The sequence below is a fragment of the Monodelphis domestica genome, chromosome 4 (assembly GCF_027887165.1).
Source record: "Monodelphis domestica isolate mMonDom1 chromosome 4, mMonDom1.pri, whole genome shotgun sequence".
Taxonomy (NCBI): Eukaryota; Metazoa; Chordata; class Mammalia; order Didelphimorphia; family Didelphidae; genus Monodelphis; species Monodelphis domestica.
Window position 1 is genome coordinate 134,166,592 of NC_077230.1, and position 17,654 is coordinate 134,184,245.

Sequence of the window (17,654 nt, forward strand, 5' to 3'; positions counted from 1 at the left end):
AAATGCTCATTCAAATTTGAAAGGGGAGGATATGTCAGAAAAGGGAAAGATTTGGCAATACTGTTTGGATTTGAAACCTCTGACATAAAGAAAAAAAAAGAGATGTGCTGAGCCAGGATTGCAGTAGAAGGTACCTATCGAGCCTTTGACAGTGAAGAGAAAAAATGTCCTCTGAGCTAGTGCCAGGGTAAGAGAACTTTTATTGAAAGTGTGATGCAAGAGCTTCAAGAATTGATTATTTTGGCAAGAAGGAATTGTTGTTTAAAAATAAACAGGTTAGAAATGATTATTATGGATGGGAACTTGGGCACTAGTAGAGCGAGCAGCATGGCTGATCAACTGACAGAAGAGCAAATTGCAGAATTCAAAGAAGCCTTTTCACTATTTGACAAGGATGGAGATGGTACTATAACAACAAAGGAATTGGGAACTGTAATGAGGTCACTTCGGCAAAACCCCACTGAAGCTGAATTGCAGGATATGATTAATGAAGTAGATGCTGATGGTAATGGCACAATTGACTTTCCAGAATTTCTGACTAAGATGGCAAGAAAAATGAAAGACACAGACAGTGAAGAAGAAATTAGAGAAGCATTCCATGTGTTTGACAAGGATGGCAATGGTTATATTAGTGCAGCAGAACTTTGCCATGTGATGACAAACCTTGGAGAGAAGTTAACAGACGAAGAGGTTGATGAAATGATCAGGGAAGCAGATATTGATGGTGATGGTCAAGTAAACTATGAAGAGTTTGTACAAATGATGACAGCAAAGTGAAGACATTGTACAGAATGTGTTAGAATTTCTTGTACAAAATTGTTTATTTGCCTTTTCTTTGCTTGTAGCTTATCTGTAAAAGGTTTTCCCCCCTACTGTCAAAAGATATGCATGTGTAGTAATTAGGACTTCATTCCTCCATGTTTTTCTTCCCCTTATCTTACGGCATTGTCCTGAAACTTTATTTTGGAAAATTGATTAAGTAACATGTTGCATGTGGCTTACTATGGATATATCTAAGCCCTTCTGCACATCTAAACTTAGATGGAGTTGGCCAAATGAGGGAACATCTGGGTTATGATTTTCTTTTTTTTAAAGAAGTAGTTTTCTTTAGGAGCTGTCAGCATGTTGTTGTTGAAGTGTGGAGCTGTAACTCTGTGTGGACTATGGACAGTCAACAATATGTACTTAAAGTTGCACTATTGAAAAACAGGTGTATTATCCAGGTACTCATACACTATTTTTTTGTACTGCTGTTCCTGTATCAGAAAACATTTTCTTCTATTGTTACTTGCTTTTTAAACTTTGTTTAGCCACTTATTTAAAAAAATCTGCTTATGGCACAATTTGCCTCAAATCCATTCCAAGTTGTATATTTGTTTTCCAATAAAAAATAATTACAATAAAAAAGAAATTATTATTGTCACCCTCCTTTTGACAGGCATGAAAAAATTAAGTGAGTTGTCTATTGAAGAATGTGAAGAAAAATTTGACCCTTTGAGGGAAATGAAGACTTTCCACTTGATCTTGCCTAATCAATATAAAATCTAGGGGTCACTATTTTATGGGAGAAAAATATAAAATGTTCAGAGCATCAGATAGGCATGTTTCATCATTTCTAGAAACATTTTTTGCCACAAAATTCTGTGACAACAATCATAACTATTTTCTCATAATATCAATATTCCTTTTGCTTTCAGTCTAGGCTTGTGATGCTACCAGTGTGGAGAACTCTTTATGAGAAATAACTTCTACTACTGAAGATTAGAAACTCATATGTAATTAGTTGCTTAGAGGTAGAGGGATTTGCTTGGAGTCATATTGCTTGCATATAAGTAGGATTTGAATCCTGATCTTCTTCATTCCAAGACTAGTTGTCTATTTATTATACCATTTCATCTCTCTATCAATATTCTTCAAGTGTAAATTTTTTACTAAAAGTCATCTTGGTACATATGCTCATAGCACAAGTGGACAAATACTCTACCCAGAAAAGAATGAATGATGTCAATATTTAAAAGTTATTAGAGATTCACACAAATGTTAGATTTTTAGCACTAATCAAATGAATATCTATGGTCCTTTTATTTAAGGTTGATGTTTTCTAAAGTCTTTTTCTGCTTTAATTTTGCATGAATACCACTTTGATGTGTTCTGCTTGTGGTCTTTGGGCAAATCATAACTTGCTTAGGTTAAATTTTTCTCATCTGTAAAATGAGGGAGTAGGACTAGAGATTCTGAGGTACCTTCTGCTTTTAAATATGTGATCCTTTGAGTCTGTAATTCATGGTGAACCTGATAGGTTTCCTTTTTTCAGAGAGCTCTGCTGAATCTACATGTAATAAAGTAGAAAGAAAAATAAGAAATCCACAAAGCATATGGACATTATATCTTCATGACGTTACCAGAATGAAAGGGAAAAGATATGTACCTGACTTAATATTCCATCTGAATTTGTGAGAAACTGTGTTGACAAAGCTCAAGTCAATCAGACAAAATAGGATTTTGAACAATTGTGTAAAAGTGCATATAAACTTATAGATAGCTCTGCTTCTGCTGTTAGTTAAAATAAAGATTTTGTCAATCTGTCAAAAGTAAGAGTGAAAATGTGAGACACCTTCTGGCCCAAGTGTTCTTTACTGGCTGTCTTCACTATTTTTGTGTTTTTGTTTTTGTTTTTTAATTATTTTTGAGTTGTTTGGGTCATGCCTGACTTTGGGGGCTTTTCTCAGCAAAAATTTTGGGATGGTTTGCCATTTTCTTCCTTGGCTCATTTGAGAAACTGACAACAACAGAGTTAAGTAACTTTTCCAGGGTCATATAGCTAGTAGGTGTCTGAGGCCAGTTTTGAACTCAGGAAGATGAATCTTTCTATCTCCTGTCTAGGCATTCTATCCATTGTGGTTGCCTAACTACACCACTATTTATGTACAATGGGTAATTAAAAGTCTTTTCACTTTTCTTTGGATCTTCAGAGTTTAATGAGTGAAGAGTCTGTGACATGTAACATGTTTCTCATTTTCTGACCAATGGATTGTGAATTTGGATTGGGCTGAACTGGTAATCATATTCAAGAGTTTTAAGCTATATAACAATTTCACTAAAAAGTCTAGATTTTAAGTGCTCTGTAGCCTATCTGTGATTTTCTGTGTTTCCAAATTAGTCATTTAAATCAAATCCAAGAACACTGCAAATCCTCCTCACTGAAATCCATAGTTATTTGAAAGATGTCCATGTAACCATCCATAATGGAAAAACAAAGTGAATGGAAAATATGTATCATAGGGATTTTGACATGTAGTTGGATGGAAAACCTATTGAATTACTTTATCAACATGTAGTTCTTTGACAGATGTTTCAGACAATCTGGATTTAAGAGGAAGAGATTAAGGTGTACTAAATTTGGGAAACTGTGCAGTTTTTAATGATCCTAAACAGCCCAGTGCACCAAAGGCCCATTTCCTTAACACCATAATTTTCCTGATGGTTTTATATAAGCTACAAATCATGGAACAGAATGATCTTCAAAATATAAAAATTCTGAATATCTCAAAGAGCAATAGAAAAATGCCTGGTACCCTCGTATGGTATTCTAAAGGTAGTAGGCATTTAATAAGAATCTATTGAATGATACATATATGTGTTTTGTGACCTATCACCAGTGATGATTTTTGCATGAAAAGTGATTTATCAATCAGATGGCTGATGATAGAGCAAATGTAAGACACAACAGATGGAGAGCCCTAATCCTACATTGGTACTCTTAAGATACTGGAAGTGGGGGAAGCCCTTCTTTCATTGGATATATTCTCTCTTAGAGATTTGTGGCAAAATATGAACAAGAAATGAACATTATTGGGAGGGAGAGAGGGGTGGTCTGTACCAATGAAGGAAGTACCTATAAGATTCATCTAAGTTTTATAGTTAACATGAATCAAATTAGATGAATTTGCCAATGTAATATGTATGGAGATGCTTGGAATTACACATGTAGTCCTGAATGGGTTGACTGGTGACAAGAATTTTATCAAACAGAATATTTTAACAAAAGGTTACCACTTTCCCTATTTCTAGATCCCATACATAGGGATATTCTTGCTTCTCTATAGGTTGGGTTGATCTTTATTACAAATATCTGAGTGAAAAATAAACAGTTCTTTCAATCTACCAGATGCTCTGTCTACATGATGCCAAATGTGTAGAAATTTGGAAATATCCTAAGCAATTCACTGTGGGCCAGGGTCCCAGGCCCCATCAGTGCTACTTCTGTCCCAGTTTTAATGAAATATTGGTTGCCATAAAACTGACAGGGTGAGAAAAAGTTTCGTGCTAACGGGTTTTTGCTTCACTGGGGCAGAGAAACAATTTCTTTATACACAACAACATGGATTCCCCAATGTCCCTCAACTCCAAGTTCCTCTTCTAGTAGTTGGGTAGTTTAGAAAATTTTGTTTGCTTTGGTTTAGTGGAAATGTTGGAAATTACATGATCCTGCCAAATATGCTTTCAACTTCTAATTTTCATGCAGAACTCAGCTCAACTTTAATATCTGGGATGGCCTGGTGAAGGCCTAATGATAACAAAGTTCATTATGTTAAACTGGTCATTAACTCATGGACTATTCATATTAATTGGACACTCCAATACTTTCATTTCTCTGATTTTCTTAAAAAAGAGAAGTAGAGAGTAATTAGCTTTGCCACAATTAAGTAGCACAACCCTGCCATACTTCAATGGCTCTGGGATCTCACTGATATGGATACTCCCCTTTTCTCATCTGTAAAATGAGGACCAGATCACTTCTCTACCCCCTGTTAGCTCTAAATCCATGGTGCTGAATGGACATAAAAGGTTGTCAAGCAAAAGTATCTCTGTTTTATGTTTATCAAAGAATCTGTGTGATTTTAAGATGCACATTAGAGGTACCTTATTGTGGAGGATTTTTTTTTGAGTCTTCATTTTGCTTTGCTAATTCATAAGATTTTATTCTAAACAGTATAATAGTAGTAGTCTCTCGGTACCCAAGGATGATGATTGTCTTTGTGCGTTTTCATCTATGGTACATGAGTGTGCACAAAGACACTTGTGCGTGAAGGAGATGTAAGTGGAAAAGTCGATGCACCGAGACAGTCCCACTCTCTTGGCCTTGGAAGCCTGGGTCCAGTGGCACAAAGAGTCCTTACACCTAGAGACTTCCTCAGCTGCATTGGATGGCCGTGTTGTCTTTTGTGCTCCAACATGCCCTGAGCACTCCACAGTGCTTTGCTGTGTTGCCATCTCAGCCGTTGAACCTTCTTATTGGTTTCTTCCGTCTGTTCCGCCGAAGCAGTCTTCACATGCTGGGTGAGCAAAGCCCTGGTTCACCAGGGGTTGATGACCTGAAGGCTACCCTCACAAGGTTTGGCCGGCCTGTCGAAGCCGTTGCCCTGGGTGTGGCCTCTGCCACATGCTAGCAGCTACTGGGAGCCACAAGTGAGAGCTGGGTGTCAGGGGAGGGTCAGAGGCTGGAGAACTGCCCTAGGAGGGCATGACAAGCCCTCCATACCAGAAATACTACCTCTCTCTGAACACCCCATATACCCCTAAATAAAACAGATAGCTAACAATTAAAAACAGTAAAAAAATTCTCAATTATGAATGTGAAAAATGAAAAAGGTAAATTTACAATAAAAAGAATTTTAAAATTATTACAACTTATAACCAATGAAAGTTAATATCTGTTATGAAATTTGTATATTAGAAAAATATAAATTACTTAGATTATGTGAAGATTGGATTTGGCTATCTCCTGATTATAACAATTAAGGTACTTAGCTCTTCCTTTATTGTGAAGATTAAATTGTAATCCCCTGTATATTTTTAGATTTTAATCCCCAAAGGGTTAACTCAGTATTTAAAGTAGATCTACCCATTTTAACTACAAAAAGGTGTTAACTAACCAAAAAAGGTGTTAACTAACCACAAAAATGTGTTAACTAACTACAAAAGGTGTGAACACCCATTTCATACATTTTTTAGTGGTTAGTCCTGGAGAAGAGCATCTGCTGTGATTGGTAGACGTAAAATTTAGGGGAGGTGACACAAGAGAAATATATCTTTAAAATAGAGGAAACAGAGGCACACAGGGGGAATTTGGAGCAGTCACTCTGAGTTGGATCAATAGATCATTCAGTCACTCAGAGTTGTACTGGAAGAAGAATCAGTAACTCAGAATTGGAGTGAAGAGAGATACTTGAGGAAAAACTGGAAGACAAACACTCAGACTTAGAGTGAAGACAATTGGCTGTGGAACTGGATGCCTGGAGGAGCTCATACAGGAGACTTCAGGCTGGCATATGCGCTCTCTCTCTCTCTCTCTCTCTCTCTCTCTCTCTCTCTCTCTCTCTCTCTCAACAAACTAAGCACAAAAACACCTTTCAATCAATCAATCTCTGTGTTTCCCACAAAGAAGTCCTCCTAATTATCAAGGCAAGCCCCTCTACCTTCACAAACCATCTCGTTCAATCCTTTCTCCTCTAACAGATTGCCTCCTCTGACATGTCCATACTCTCACTCATCTTTAATTTTTCCTTATCACCTGGCTACTTCTCTCCTGACTTGAAACGTGTTCCTGTCTCTCCTATCTTCAAACAAATCCTCATTTAATCCTTCCTTCTAACTTTCTATATCTTTTCTGCTCTTTGTGGCAGACCTTCAGAAGATCCTCTATCATTAGTGCTTCCACTTCCTTTTCTTTCACTCTCTTCTTAATTTTCTTCAATCTGACTTCAGATGTTATTCACCACCAAAGCTGATCTCTCAGAAAATTTTAATGATCTCTTCATTTATGAATCCAGTGGAATTCTCTTAGTCCTCACCCTTCTTTCCTCTGTAGCTTTTGATGCTCTTACTCACCCTCTTCTTGATCCTCTTTTTTCAATAGGTTTTTGGGATACCAATATTTCCTGGTTCTCTTATTACCTATCTGGGCCTTTCTTGCCAGTACCCTATTCTGGTTTTTCATCCTTGGCCCTCTTTTCTTCTCTTTATTATTTTACTTCCTGATCTCATCAACTCCCAGGGATTTAATTATCATCTCTGTGCTGATGATTCTCAAATCTACTTATCCAATCCTAACCTCTTTCTTGGCCCCCAGTCACATTCACCATCTTCCTTTCAAATATCTTGAAATGGATATCCAATGTGATCAAAAGTGAATTTATTATCTTTATCCCTAAACCTTTTCTCCTTTCAGATTTCTTTCTTTATGTTTAGGAGAGCTCCATCCTCCTTGTCTCACAGTCTAAAAACCTAGACATTATCTTTGATTTCACTCTCTCTCACTGCCTGTTCCCCCACCTCCACCCCATATCTATTCTGTTGTCAAGGACTATTAACATTTGCAACATTTCTTGAATACGCTCCCTTCCCTTCTCTGATACTGCTACCACCCTGGTTCAGGCCCTCATTTCCTCATGTCTGAAATATTACAATAGCCTTCTGACTAGTCTGCCTGCCATAAGTTCTTCCCTATTCAGCCAGCAAAGTGATTTTCCTAAAGTCCTATTGCATCCATGTCACCCCCATAGCTGATAAACTCCTTTTTCACCTCCAAAATAAAATATGAAACCCTGTTTGACATTCAAAGTAATTTATAACCCTCCCCCCTATATCGTTCCAGTTTTCTTACATCTTATAACCCCTCCACATACACACATATTCTTTGATCCAGTGACACACCTCTTTGCTAAGCCTTGAACAAGATATTCCATCTCTTGACTCCGGGCATTTTTCTGGCTGGTCCCATGCATGGAATGTTCTCCTTCCTCAGCTCTGCTTCCTGGCTTTCCTAGTTTTCAAGTCTCAGCTAAAACCTCATTTATAGGAAGCCTTTCTCAAGCCTTCTTAATTCTAGTGCCTTTCCTCCTGTTGATTATTTCCTATTTATCTAGTATAAAACTTGTTTGTACATATTCTTTTACATGTTGTCTCTTTCATTAGATAGTGAGCTCCTTGAGGATAGGAATGGTCTTTGCTATCCTTTGTTTCTTATCTTTGTGCTTAGCACAGTTCCTAGCACAAGCTTACTAAAGGCTTATTGACTTATACACTGAATTGTGTGACTGTTATTTAGAAAAAACCTAACTGCTCCTCATTTCTCACTTGAAAGCACTATTTTGGGACTTCTATGACATTTACACTATGCCCTGTGTTCAGCATCTTCCTTTGGCTCACCTCTCCCTCTTTCTCTTCCCTTTCCCCCATTAAATTCCTTTTGCTTAGTGCCTCCCCATATTAGATTTCAAGATACCACAGAGCAAATATTGTCTTCCCTTTTTCATGTTTCTGTTCCCAGCACTTAGCAAAATGCCTGATATCCAGTAAGTGCTTAATACATGTTTATTAACTGTTTATGGAATATTAACTGTTCCTTTCTTATACCTTTACTAAGGTTGACTTTTATGTGCATGTTGATTATATTCATAAAGCTTTTTTTGAAATAGGAAAGTAGGCATACTGTTTGATAGTTATTAATGTTTCATCAATCACAGAAAAATAATATTTAGGTCCAGGATCAGCTTTTTCCTTACCACTTAGAAATCCATTTTCTTCTTTATATGTAGCTATGTGCAAAATATCCCAGGTTGCACATGGAATTCCATGCTTAAATAATCTATTGCTTGACTACCCAATGAGCTTCTCTTCACTTAGCTAGAGGGAAAGAGAGATTATAGAGGCACACTTGAGGCCTCTTTAAAAAAAAATCATGATAGAACCTGACAGATTTTGTGCTACATTGTTAACCTCCAGGAACCTCGAAATTGCAGTGAGGGATCAGATAAATACTTTTATGGAGGATAGGATATTCATTCATATAAATATGATATAAGGTAGCAGTGATGGAGACAAAATAGAGAATAGAAAAATGTGCCTTGGGAATATTCAGAGAGGGAGAGAATTCTATCAATTGGAAGAATTTATGGGAAACAGAGAAAGCTAAATTAAGGATGTAACAACTGAATTAATGCTTTAAAGAAAATACTTTATTCTCAAAGAATGAAAAGGAGGACATGCTTTTAAGGAATCCTTGATAATTGGTGTGGGTGCATGTAGGTAATCATATCATGTGGAGCTTTCCATCCCTCCAGTGCTGAATACCCCTCTAGAGTTATATTCTATCAGATCCTTATTTATCCTTTCTCTGAACATTTTCAAAATTTCTCTCCAATAGTCTGTTTGCTTTTATAGTAGCAAAAACAATGACCATCAGATGTGCAACGACAGAGAAAGTTGTGATATGTGAATGTAATGGAATATTACTTGACTGTGAGAAAAAATGATATGATACAGAGAAGCCTGGGAAGGATTCTATAAACTATTGAAAAATAAAATAAGAACAAAATACACAATGACTACAACAATGACAATGGGAAGAACAACAATAACAAGACAGTTGAAACGAAATGTAGTAAACTGTAATGAGTAAGCTTAGTCTTGAAGAGATTTGAGGCTCCTTCTTTTTTGGAGATTGTGAGGTAATAGATATGAAATACCTCATATAATGATAGACTTGTTCAAAGTGTTCACTAGTTTTTTGTTTGTTTGTTTGTTTTTTAGTTTTAAGAATTTTACTTGCTCTATAGTAATTTGGTACTATCGATTTTATGGGTTATGAAAAGTGAATATTGTCTGAAATTAATTTTTAAAAAATTGAGATGTTAGTAAAAAGGTCACAGAATAATAGGAATTATTACTGAGAAAATGTTTGTCATGTTACTAATTTTATTTTGTGTACTCCATTTTATGGACTATTTCAGGGTTATCATATTAGGAGAAATACTTCTCAGAATGAATGTTTTGCTATGAAGAATTGTATATGACTACCAAAAACTGTCATACTTCACCAGAGATGCTGAAAAATGTGTATTTTCAGCATCTCTGGTGAAGTAAGACAGTTTTCGGTAGTCATAAGAACCTAACCTTCTATTTTCCATAGGTTCAATGTATAAACATTCTCATTATTTCCTTTCAAGCTATTTTCTAAGAATATACCCCTGTAAAAGCTGAAAGTTGCCTCATTCAGAAGAAAAAGGACAGTCAAAGGACTGACAGGTGGACTAGCACTGTAGTTTAAGAAGGTATTATCATTAAGAACTAGAAACAAAGTCGATGCCTTTGGATTGAGGCATGGCTAAACAAACTGTGGTATACTGATGTATTAAATTACTATCACATGGCATAAGAGATGAGGAATGAAGAGTACAGAAGAACATGGGAAGACTGATGTGAACTGATGCAATGAGAATGCAATAGAATCAAGAAAACCACATATACCATGACAACACAAGAGGGAAGAGCTGCTGACACAAAATATGTGGTGAAATTACAGAGAGTAAGCTTGGTCTCAAAGAGAGATATGAGAAGAGGTGGGGGTCAAGGGTTGAGGAGTGAAACACTGCATGTATTGTCATGTTTATCAGGTTTTTTTTTGAAAATTTTATTTAGTTAATTTAGAATATATTTCCTTGGTTACAAGAATCATATTCTTTCCCTCCCTCTCCTGCCCCAACTCCTTGCCGTAGCCACTGTGCAATTCCACTGGGTTTTACATGTGTCGTTGGTCATAACCTATTTCCATATTTTTGATGTTTGCACTAGGATGATCATTTAGAGTCTACATCCTCAGTCATATCTCCCTTGGCCCATGTAATCAAGCATTTGGTTTTCTTCGGTGTTTCTGCTCCCACAATTTTTCCTCTGAATGTGGGTAGTATTCTTTCTTGTAGATCCCTCCAGGTTGTTCAGGATCACTGCATTGGCACTAATGGAGAAGTCCATTACATTTGATTGTACCACAGTGTATCAATCTCTGTGTATAATGTTCTCCTGGTTCTGCTCCTTTTTCTCTGTATCAATTCCTGGAGGTCATTCCAATTCACATGAAATACCTCCACCTTATTATTCCTTTGAGCACAATAGTATTCCATCACCAACAAATACCACAATTTGTTTGGCCATTCCCCAATTGAAGGGCATCCTTTCATTTTCCAATTTTTTGCCACCACAAAGAGTGCAGCTATGAGTATTCTTGTACATGTATTTTTCCTTATTATCTCTTTGGGGTATAAACCCAATATGCTATGGCTGGATCAAAGGGCAGATAGTCTTTTAGCAGCCTTTAGGCATAGTTGCAAATTGCCTTCCAGAATGGTTGGATCAATTCACAACTCTACCAGCAGTGCATTAATGACCCAAGTTTGCCACATCCCCTCCAGCATTCATTACTTTCCTTTGCTGTCATGTTAGCCAGTCTGCTAGGTGTGAAGTGATACCTCAGAGTTGTTTTGATTTGCATTTCCCTTATAAGAGATTTGGAACATTTTTTCATGTGCTTATTGATAGTTTTGATTTCTTTATCTGAAAATTGCCTATTCATGTCCCTTGCCCATTTATCAATCGGAGAATGGTTTGATTTTTTTGTACAATTAATTTAGCTCTTTATAAATTTGAGTAATTAGACCTTTGTCAGAGGTTTTTGTTATGAAGATCCCCCCCCCCCCAATTTGTTGCTTCCCTTCTAGTTTTGGTTGCACTGGTTTTGTTTGTACAAAAACTTTTTAATTTAATATAATCAAAATTATTTATTTTGTGATTTTTTCTAACTCTTGTTTGGTCTTAAAATCTTTCCTTTCCCAAAGATCTGACATGTCTACTACTCTGTGTTCACCTAATTTACTTATAGTTTCCTTCTTTATGTTCAAGTCATTCACCCATTCTGAGTTCATCTTGGTGTAGGGTATGAGATGCTGATCCAAACCTAATCTCTCCCATACTGTCTTCCAATTTTCCCAGCAGTTTTTTTTTTATCAAATAGTGTTTTTTTGTCTCCAAAGCTGGGATTTTTGGGCTTATCATAGACTGTCTTGCTGAAGTCACTTACCCCAAGACTATTCCACTGATCCTCCTTTCTGTCTCTTAGCCAGTACCAAATTGTTTTAATGACCACTGCTTTATAGTAGTTTGAGATCTGAGACTAAAGTGTTCACTAGTTTTGCCAGTGCTTTTTTTAATCTCTTTTATGCCTTTAAAAAAGTCTATGTAATGAGGAATGGATCTTTTGTAAGGAAAGAGATATATTGGGCAATAGTATAAACTAATAATATCTTAATGATATAAAAATATTATATCTGATGTAAAATGAAATAAGTACAAATTATTTGAAAACAGCTAATAAGCATGTCACACAATGCTTATTTTTTTCTTGTCCAATACTAATTTAAAATGATGTTATCTTAGGACTGTTATCATTTTTACCTCTGCAACTAGTTCCTCCTGCTGGCCAGATTCATGTCCAGAGTAGCAGTTTCCCTTTGTTTTACCCTTTGAAAGAGGAAATGATTACTTTAGTTCCTCTTTCAAGTTCAAGAATCAACTAATTTTGACTATGGCATTACTACAGGGGAGCTCTAGCAGCTATCTAGATGTGTCATTGTTTTCTGTCATTCTTTGTGATATTTTGCAAATTAGTTTATAGGCCAAGCTAATATAACATTGACTACCATGTTTCTCTGCTTGACAAGGAGATGACATGTTTTCTGGTTGAGACTGTCCTGGATTCTTTCAGGCTCCTTATTTTGGGGATGGGGGGTTATCACCTTCAATAAATAAAGCCTAAATACTCTTTTTCTTTGGTTAAACTTCTATAAAGTGCCATTAGAATTTATGTTTTTACTTTTATCTTTTGTCTATCTTTAGTGGACCTCTTAAACAATTCAAGATGCAGATTCTCTAATTTAATGTCATTTATTTTGATTTCTTTCTAATTTCATTCATCTTCTTTGTCCTGGCTTCTTATTTGATAAATTGGTTGATAAATTGGCAAAATATACCTTGCCCAGTCCTTTCTGAAAACATGAGATAGAGTCAGTTTAATTTTTTAAAAGGTTGATTGTACTCAATTCTTGAATACAGTAGTTCAGCTAGACAAAGATGAGATATTGAAGTAGTCGATAAGTCTCTGTTGTTTTTTTTTTTTCCTTGTTCCTGAATTAAGTTTCCTGATGTTCTTTATCATTCTCCAATTCCTACTTTTGTGTGGAAGAATCAGAAAATCAAAGCATATACTTACTTAGTTTGGAACATCTTGTCAAAATTTCTAGATTATTTCCCTACTTCTTTACTCTTTCCAATAGTTGTTGTTATATAAGTGACAATTGTTTTTATGAAGGGCACTGCAAGGTAAGATGAAAAAGAATCTCATAAATTATGTTTCTTTTGGCCACAGGATATAACCATCTCTCTTTATTCATCTCTCTGAGGAAAATCCATGAGTAATTCTTCCTTTTAGACTGATCTTCTTTATTTCTTCTGGTTCAATTTATAGTGATGCCAGTATGGGTTTGTGTCCTCTGTCAGGATGTCACCTCAATAATCATTTAAAAATATTTCCCATTGGGGGTAACATAACTGTAGTTATACTAGTAAAGTATCTAAGTATGTCATTTTAACCATCCTCTGACATTTTTCCTTCTACTCCAGAACTACTACTACAAAAGTAGAGAGCTATATAGGACTGAGGGTCATTTTATACTTTTATCTATTTCATATGAGTTGCTGTAGTCATGTCAATTGATCTCCTAATGGTCAACTTGTTTATGTACCTCTTCATATTTTGTTAACAGAACTCTAATGAATGGTAAGTGCATCAATATGAGCATTTTTTCAAAGTCTAGGACAATTGGTTTCATAGGTTTACATTTTTGTTTTCTCCTATTGTTTTAGGGAGTTTGTTTATGTTGAATATTCTTAGAATTCAGTTAGTCCTTAGAAGAGGAAAGAAATTCTGGTCTTGCTTATAAAGAGAAATCTGGCCCATCTATTCTATAGTATAGCCTGAAAAATAAAATCTCCACTAGCTACTGTTTCTCCTTGTCCCTCACTCCTCTATAGAAAACATTCACCCAGCATGCAAGAAAGTAAAAGTCAGCTTATCTTTCTTTGGAGACAAAATCAATTATAATTACAATTATAAAATTATTTATATATTTAATTTATGAAAGCATAAAAGTACAAATAGTGAATAAGGTTTAAATGAATGAGATACTCCTAAATGGTAAACAATGCCTGGTAGTAATGAAGTGGGAGATGAGGGGAGAAGTAGAAAATTAATAAATTCACCAGATCCTAATATAGCACGATTATAGTCAATCCAGGATGGCAGCATTGTTCTTTTGCAATTGACTCCCACTGCTGGTATGTGCTTCTTTACTTCTGTCTGTAAAGCTCCCACGTTCCTGGGTTAACCTTCCCCTCTTTGCCCTGGGAAAACTGCAATTCCCAGTAGTTCATGTATCTGATATGTGGCTATACTATGTCCATAGACAGCTTGACATAGTCTGTTGCTGAGTCCATCTTTGAAACCTTTATAGTTTTGAAGAACTTGTTTTAACTTGTTTTCTGCTAGACTAAGTGAGGCCTTTGGGAGATCAGGCTTATCTCCATGTGACAAAGAAGCATTGGAATAGGACTTTAGGTCTAGTATATTATAGCTAAAAATATGATATTCCTCTTAGGGTTTGTTAGATTTCATTGGCACAAGTTGGAAGCTGATTTGCTAGTTTTTCCATCAGCAATTCTTTAGTTTCCTCTTCTTAGAACATCATGCCCAAAGGCATGGTAGAGCCTATTCCTCACCCCACCTCCCACCTCTCTTTCTGCTTCCTTTAGTATGTTGCCTTCTTCCTTCCACTAGATTGTAAACTCCTTGTGAAAGCAGGGACAGCCTTTCTTTTTCTTATTTGTGTCCCTAGCTCTTAGCCCATAGCTTTGGCATGTAGTAATACTGTTTATCAATAATAATAAATGTTTCAATTGAACTAATATACTACTCATGGAGCTTTGAATTCATCCAATGATTCTGGAAAGCAATATGGATTTTCTTTTTTCAATGTGGCTACCTGGAGTCTGGAGGACTTGGGTTCAGATTAGATCTCAGACACTTCTTAACTTTGTGATCCTAGGCAAGTCACTTAACCCCGTTTGTTACACCTTGACCTGCTGTCTTAGAGTTGTTACTAATGCTGAATGTAAGGCTTATTTAAAAAAAATAAAGTGACTTAAGAGAGCCATATATTTATATTTTAACTCGGAAATCACAATGTTAAGCAAATATCTGAAGGAGGTCAAAGATATAAAGAAAAGTCTCATATAACAAAGATATTCCTGGAAACAAAGTAGATGCCCATTTATTGGAGACTGGCTAAAAATTGTGGTGCATGAATATAATAGGATATTATTGTGTTGTAAGAAATGATGAATATGAAGAATGGGAAACAATGCTTAGTGAAGTAAGCAGAACTGGGAAGACAATATAAAGAACCAAAAAATGAAACTGCCTATGGCAATTATAATGACTAAGTGTGGCCCCAGATAAGAGAAGGGAAGTTTCACCTCCCTCTCTTCTTTGCAAAGGTAAGGGAAAATGAGTGGAGAACATAACATAGATTGTCAGACTGATTTGTTGTGTTGGTTAGTTGTTTGAATTTTCATTCTCTTTGTTTTTCTTTGTTAAAAATGATGACTCATGAGATATGGTAGGAAAGGGATACATTCACAAGGAAGGTGATGTAAAAATAAAAGATGCAATAATAGTGAAACACTCAAAAGATTGTGTGTTGTCAGGGTATCTAGGAAAGGGATATCAGTGAAGGTGAGTATAATAAGAAAAGACTTTGTGGAAGGGGTGGCGTTTGAAGGATGGAAGGATCTAGATAGAGGGAGAAAAGAAAAAAGTGTTATTTTAAATGCATGGACAGGAGCAGCCATTGCACAGAGAGCATATTGAAAAAGAGCATGAGCTACTCAAGATACAGTGGGGAAGATTATTAAATATTTGAGAAGCAGGAAGAAGGGTTGAGATATGACGTAGGAGGTACAGAACCCCTGAAAGTACTTGATTCAGGTCAATTTCACACCTTATAAATAGCTTTGGTTTTTAGCTTTGGAGAAGGGAAAAGCTGAAACTAGAAATTTAAATGAGTTTTAAAGGGGTTTATTAATTGATTTAAAGCATTAATTCTGTCCCTGGTTTTTATGAACAGTTGAAAACTGGCTTGCTGTCTTAGAGTTTCTCATGCATGCAAAGACACACACACACACTTTTTTTTAACCTTTTCTTTTTTGTATGTTCATTGATAGAAGATTTGCATTTGCAATTTTTTGTCAGGCATTTTGGAAGGAAGAAAATTGTATATTGGAGTAAGCATGACTTTTATCATCTTTCTTGTTATTGGAATGCTGCTAATTTTATTAACAGTTTCTAAAAGGGAGAAAAAAGTGAAATAAATGCTTTTTGCAACCCTTTCATTATCTTGTCTGCCCCCTTCATGCTTACTTTGCTGAAATCCTAATAAAGAAAAGTAGCTGCCCAGTAATTTTCTTTTCAACTGACATTTCGGAACTCCTCCAGTTCACTGCTGTAATGAAAATTGGCAGCTCTTGAGTAAAAGAGAAAGTGTTCAAAAGATAGCACCTGCTACATGGACCATGAATGCAGTTTGTGCACGGAGAGCAAAGGCTCTGAGTTAAATATGTTGTCATTCTTCAAATATATTAAAGGCAGCCCTATTTGATATCTGAAGGGCAGTCTCATATGTAGGAGCTAGAATAAACCCTTTCCATTCTTTTTTAAAAGCCTTGTCATAATTCATCTTACTAGTGAAGATCAGGAATTTGGCCTTTATAGACAATAATACCCCAGGGTCATTACCTTTTCTCTTTGAATTTTTCAGTGAGATGTTAGGGCATGCGGTATCTTAGCAGCAGTGCTATCAACAACTCTGTTCATTTCTAGGTCTTGATGGGACATTGTCAGTTGTTTAAGCAACATCAGATTGGTTTGCTTGATAATGTAGAAGACCAAAGCAATGGGACTGAGGATTGGAGACTTGGATTCAAATCCTTACTCTGTTACCTGAATGACCTTGAGTATGAACCTCTTAATCTCCTTGGGACTCAGTTTCCTCATAAGTAAAAAATGGGAGGTTGGACTAGATAATATCTAAGGTTCTTCTTAGATTTGATCTATGCATGTGATTTAGTTACAAAATAATGAGACTGGCTTGGATATGGTGGCACATACCCATTGTTCCTGATATCAGGAAAACTGAGGCAGGTTGATTGCTTGATTTGGGGAGTTCTTAAACTGCAGTGGGCTAACCTGACAGGGTCTTAACTAGGTCTGGCACCAATATTGTGATAACTCTTCCCCCCCCTCCCCCAACTCCAACAGAAGGCCAGCAGGCTATTTGAGGATGTGAACCTGAATAAGCTGGAAATAGACTACAGATGATGCTGATCAGTTTGGGGCTCTGCCCTGTAAGAAGTTTCTGTTCTTCCAACCTATGCAACATAGGGAGACCCAGACTGTAAAATAAATAAAATATTAAGATTAACTAAACAACAGCAACAACAACAAAACGTTTTACAAAATAGTTCTCTTGGTATGTTCATATGAGTATTACTGTCATTGTTAATAATTTATTTGAAAGACATCTAGAATTACCTTCAGAGCTAATATATCACTTACATTTTTTAAAAAGTAGCCTTGTTGTTTTATAGTTACATTGTTTTTAACTTACATATAGCTTATTTACCAAACTTGACTCTAAATGAACTTG

At 36.0% G+C, this 17,654-nt stretch overlaps 1 protein-coding gene across 1 annotated transcript; it reads left to right on the plus strand.

The window, feature by feature from the left end:
- The first annotated feature begins 297 nt into the window (after nt 1-297).
- Nucleotides 298-1,328, plus strand: LOC100619544 (calmodulin-1-like). Its single transcript, XM_056825875.1, has one exon. It carries the CDS (start codon nt 328-330, stop codon nt 775-777), a length of 450 nt encoding a protein of 149 aa, XP_056681853.1. The 5' UTR covers nt 298-327; the 3' UTR covers nt 778-1,328.
- Nucleotides 1,329-17,654: the final 16,326 nt, after the last annotated feature.

Coding starts and splice junctions, on each gene's coding strand:
- LOC100619544 (XM_056825875.1), top strand. CDS start 328: ATGGCTGATCAACTGACAGAAGAGCAAATTGCAGAATTCAAAGAAGCC.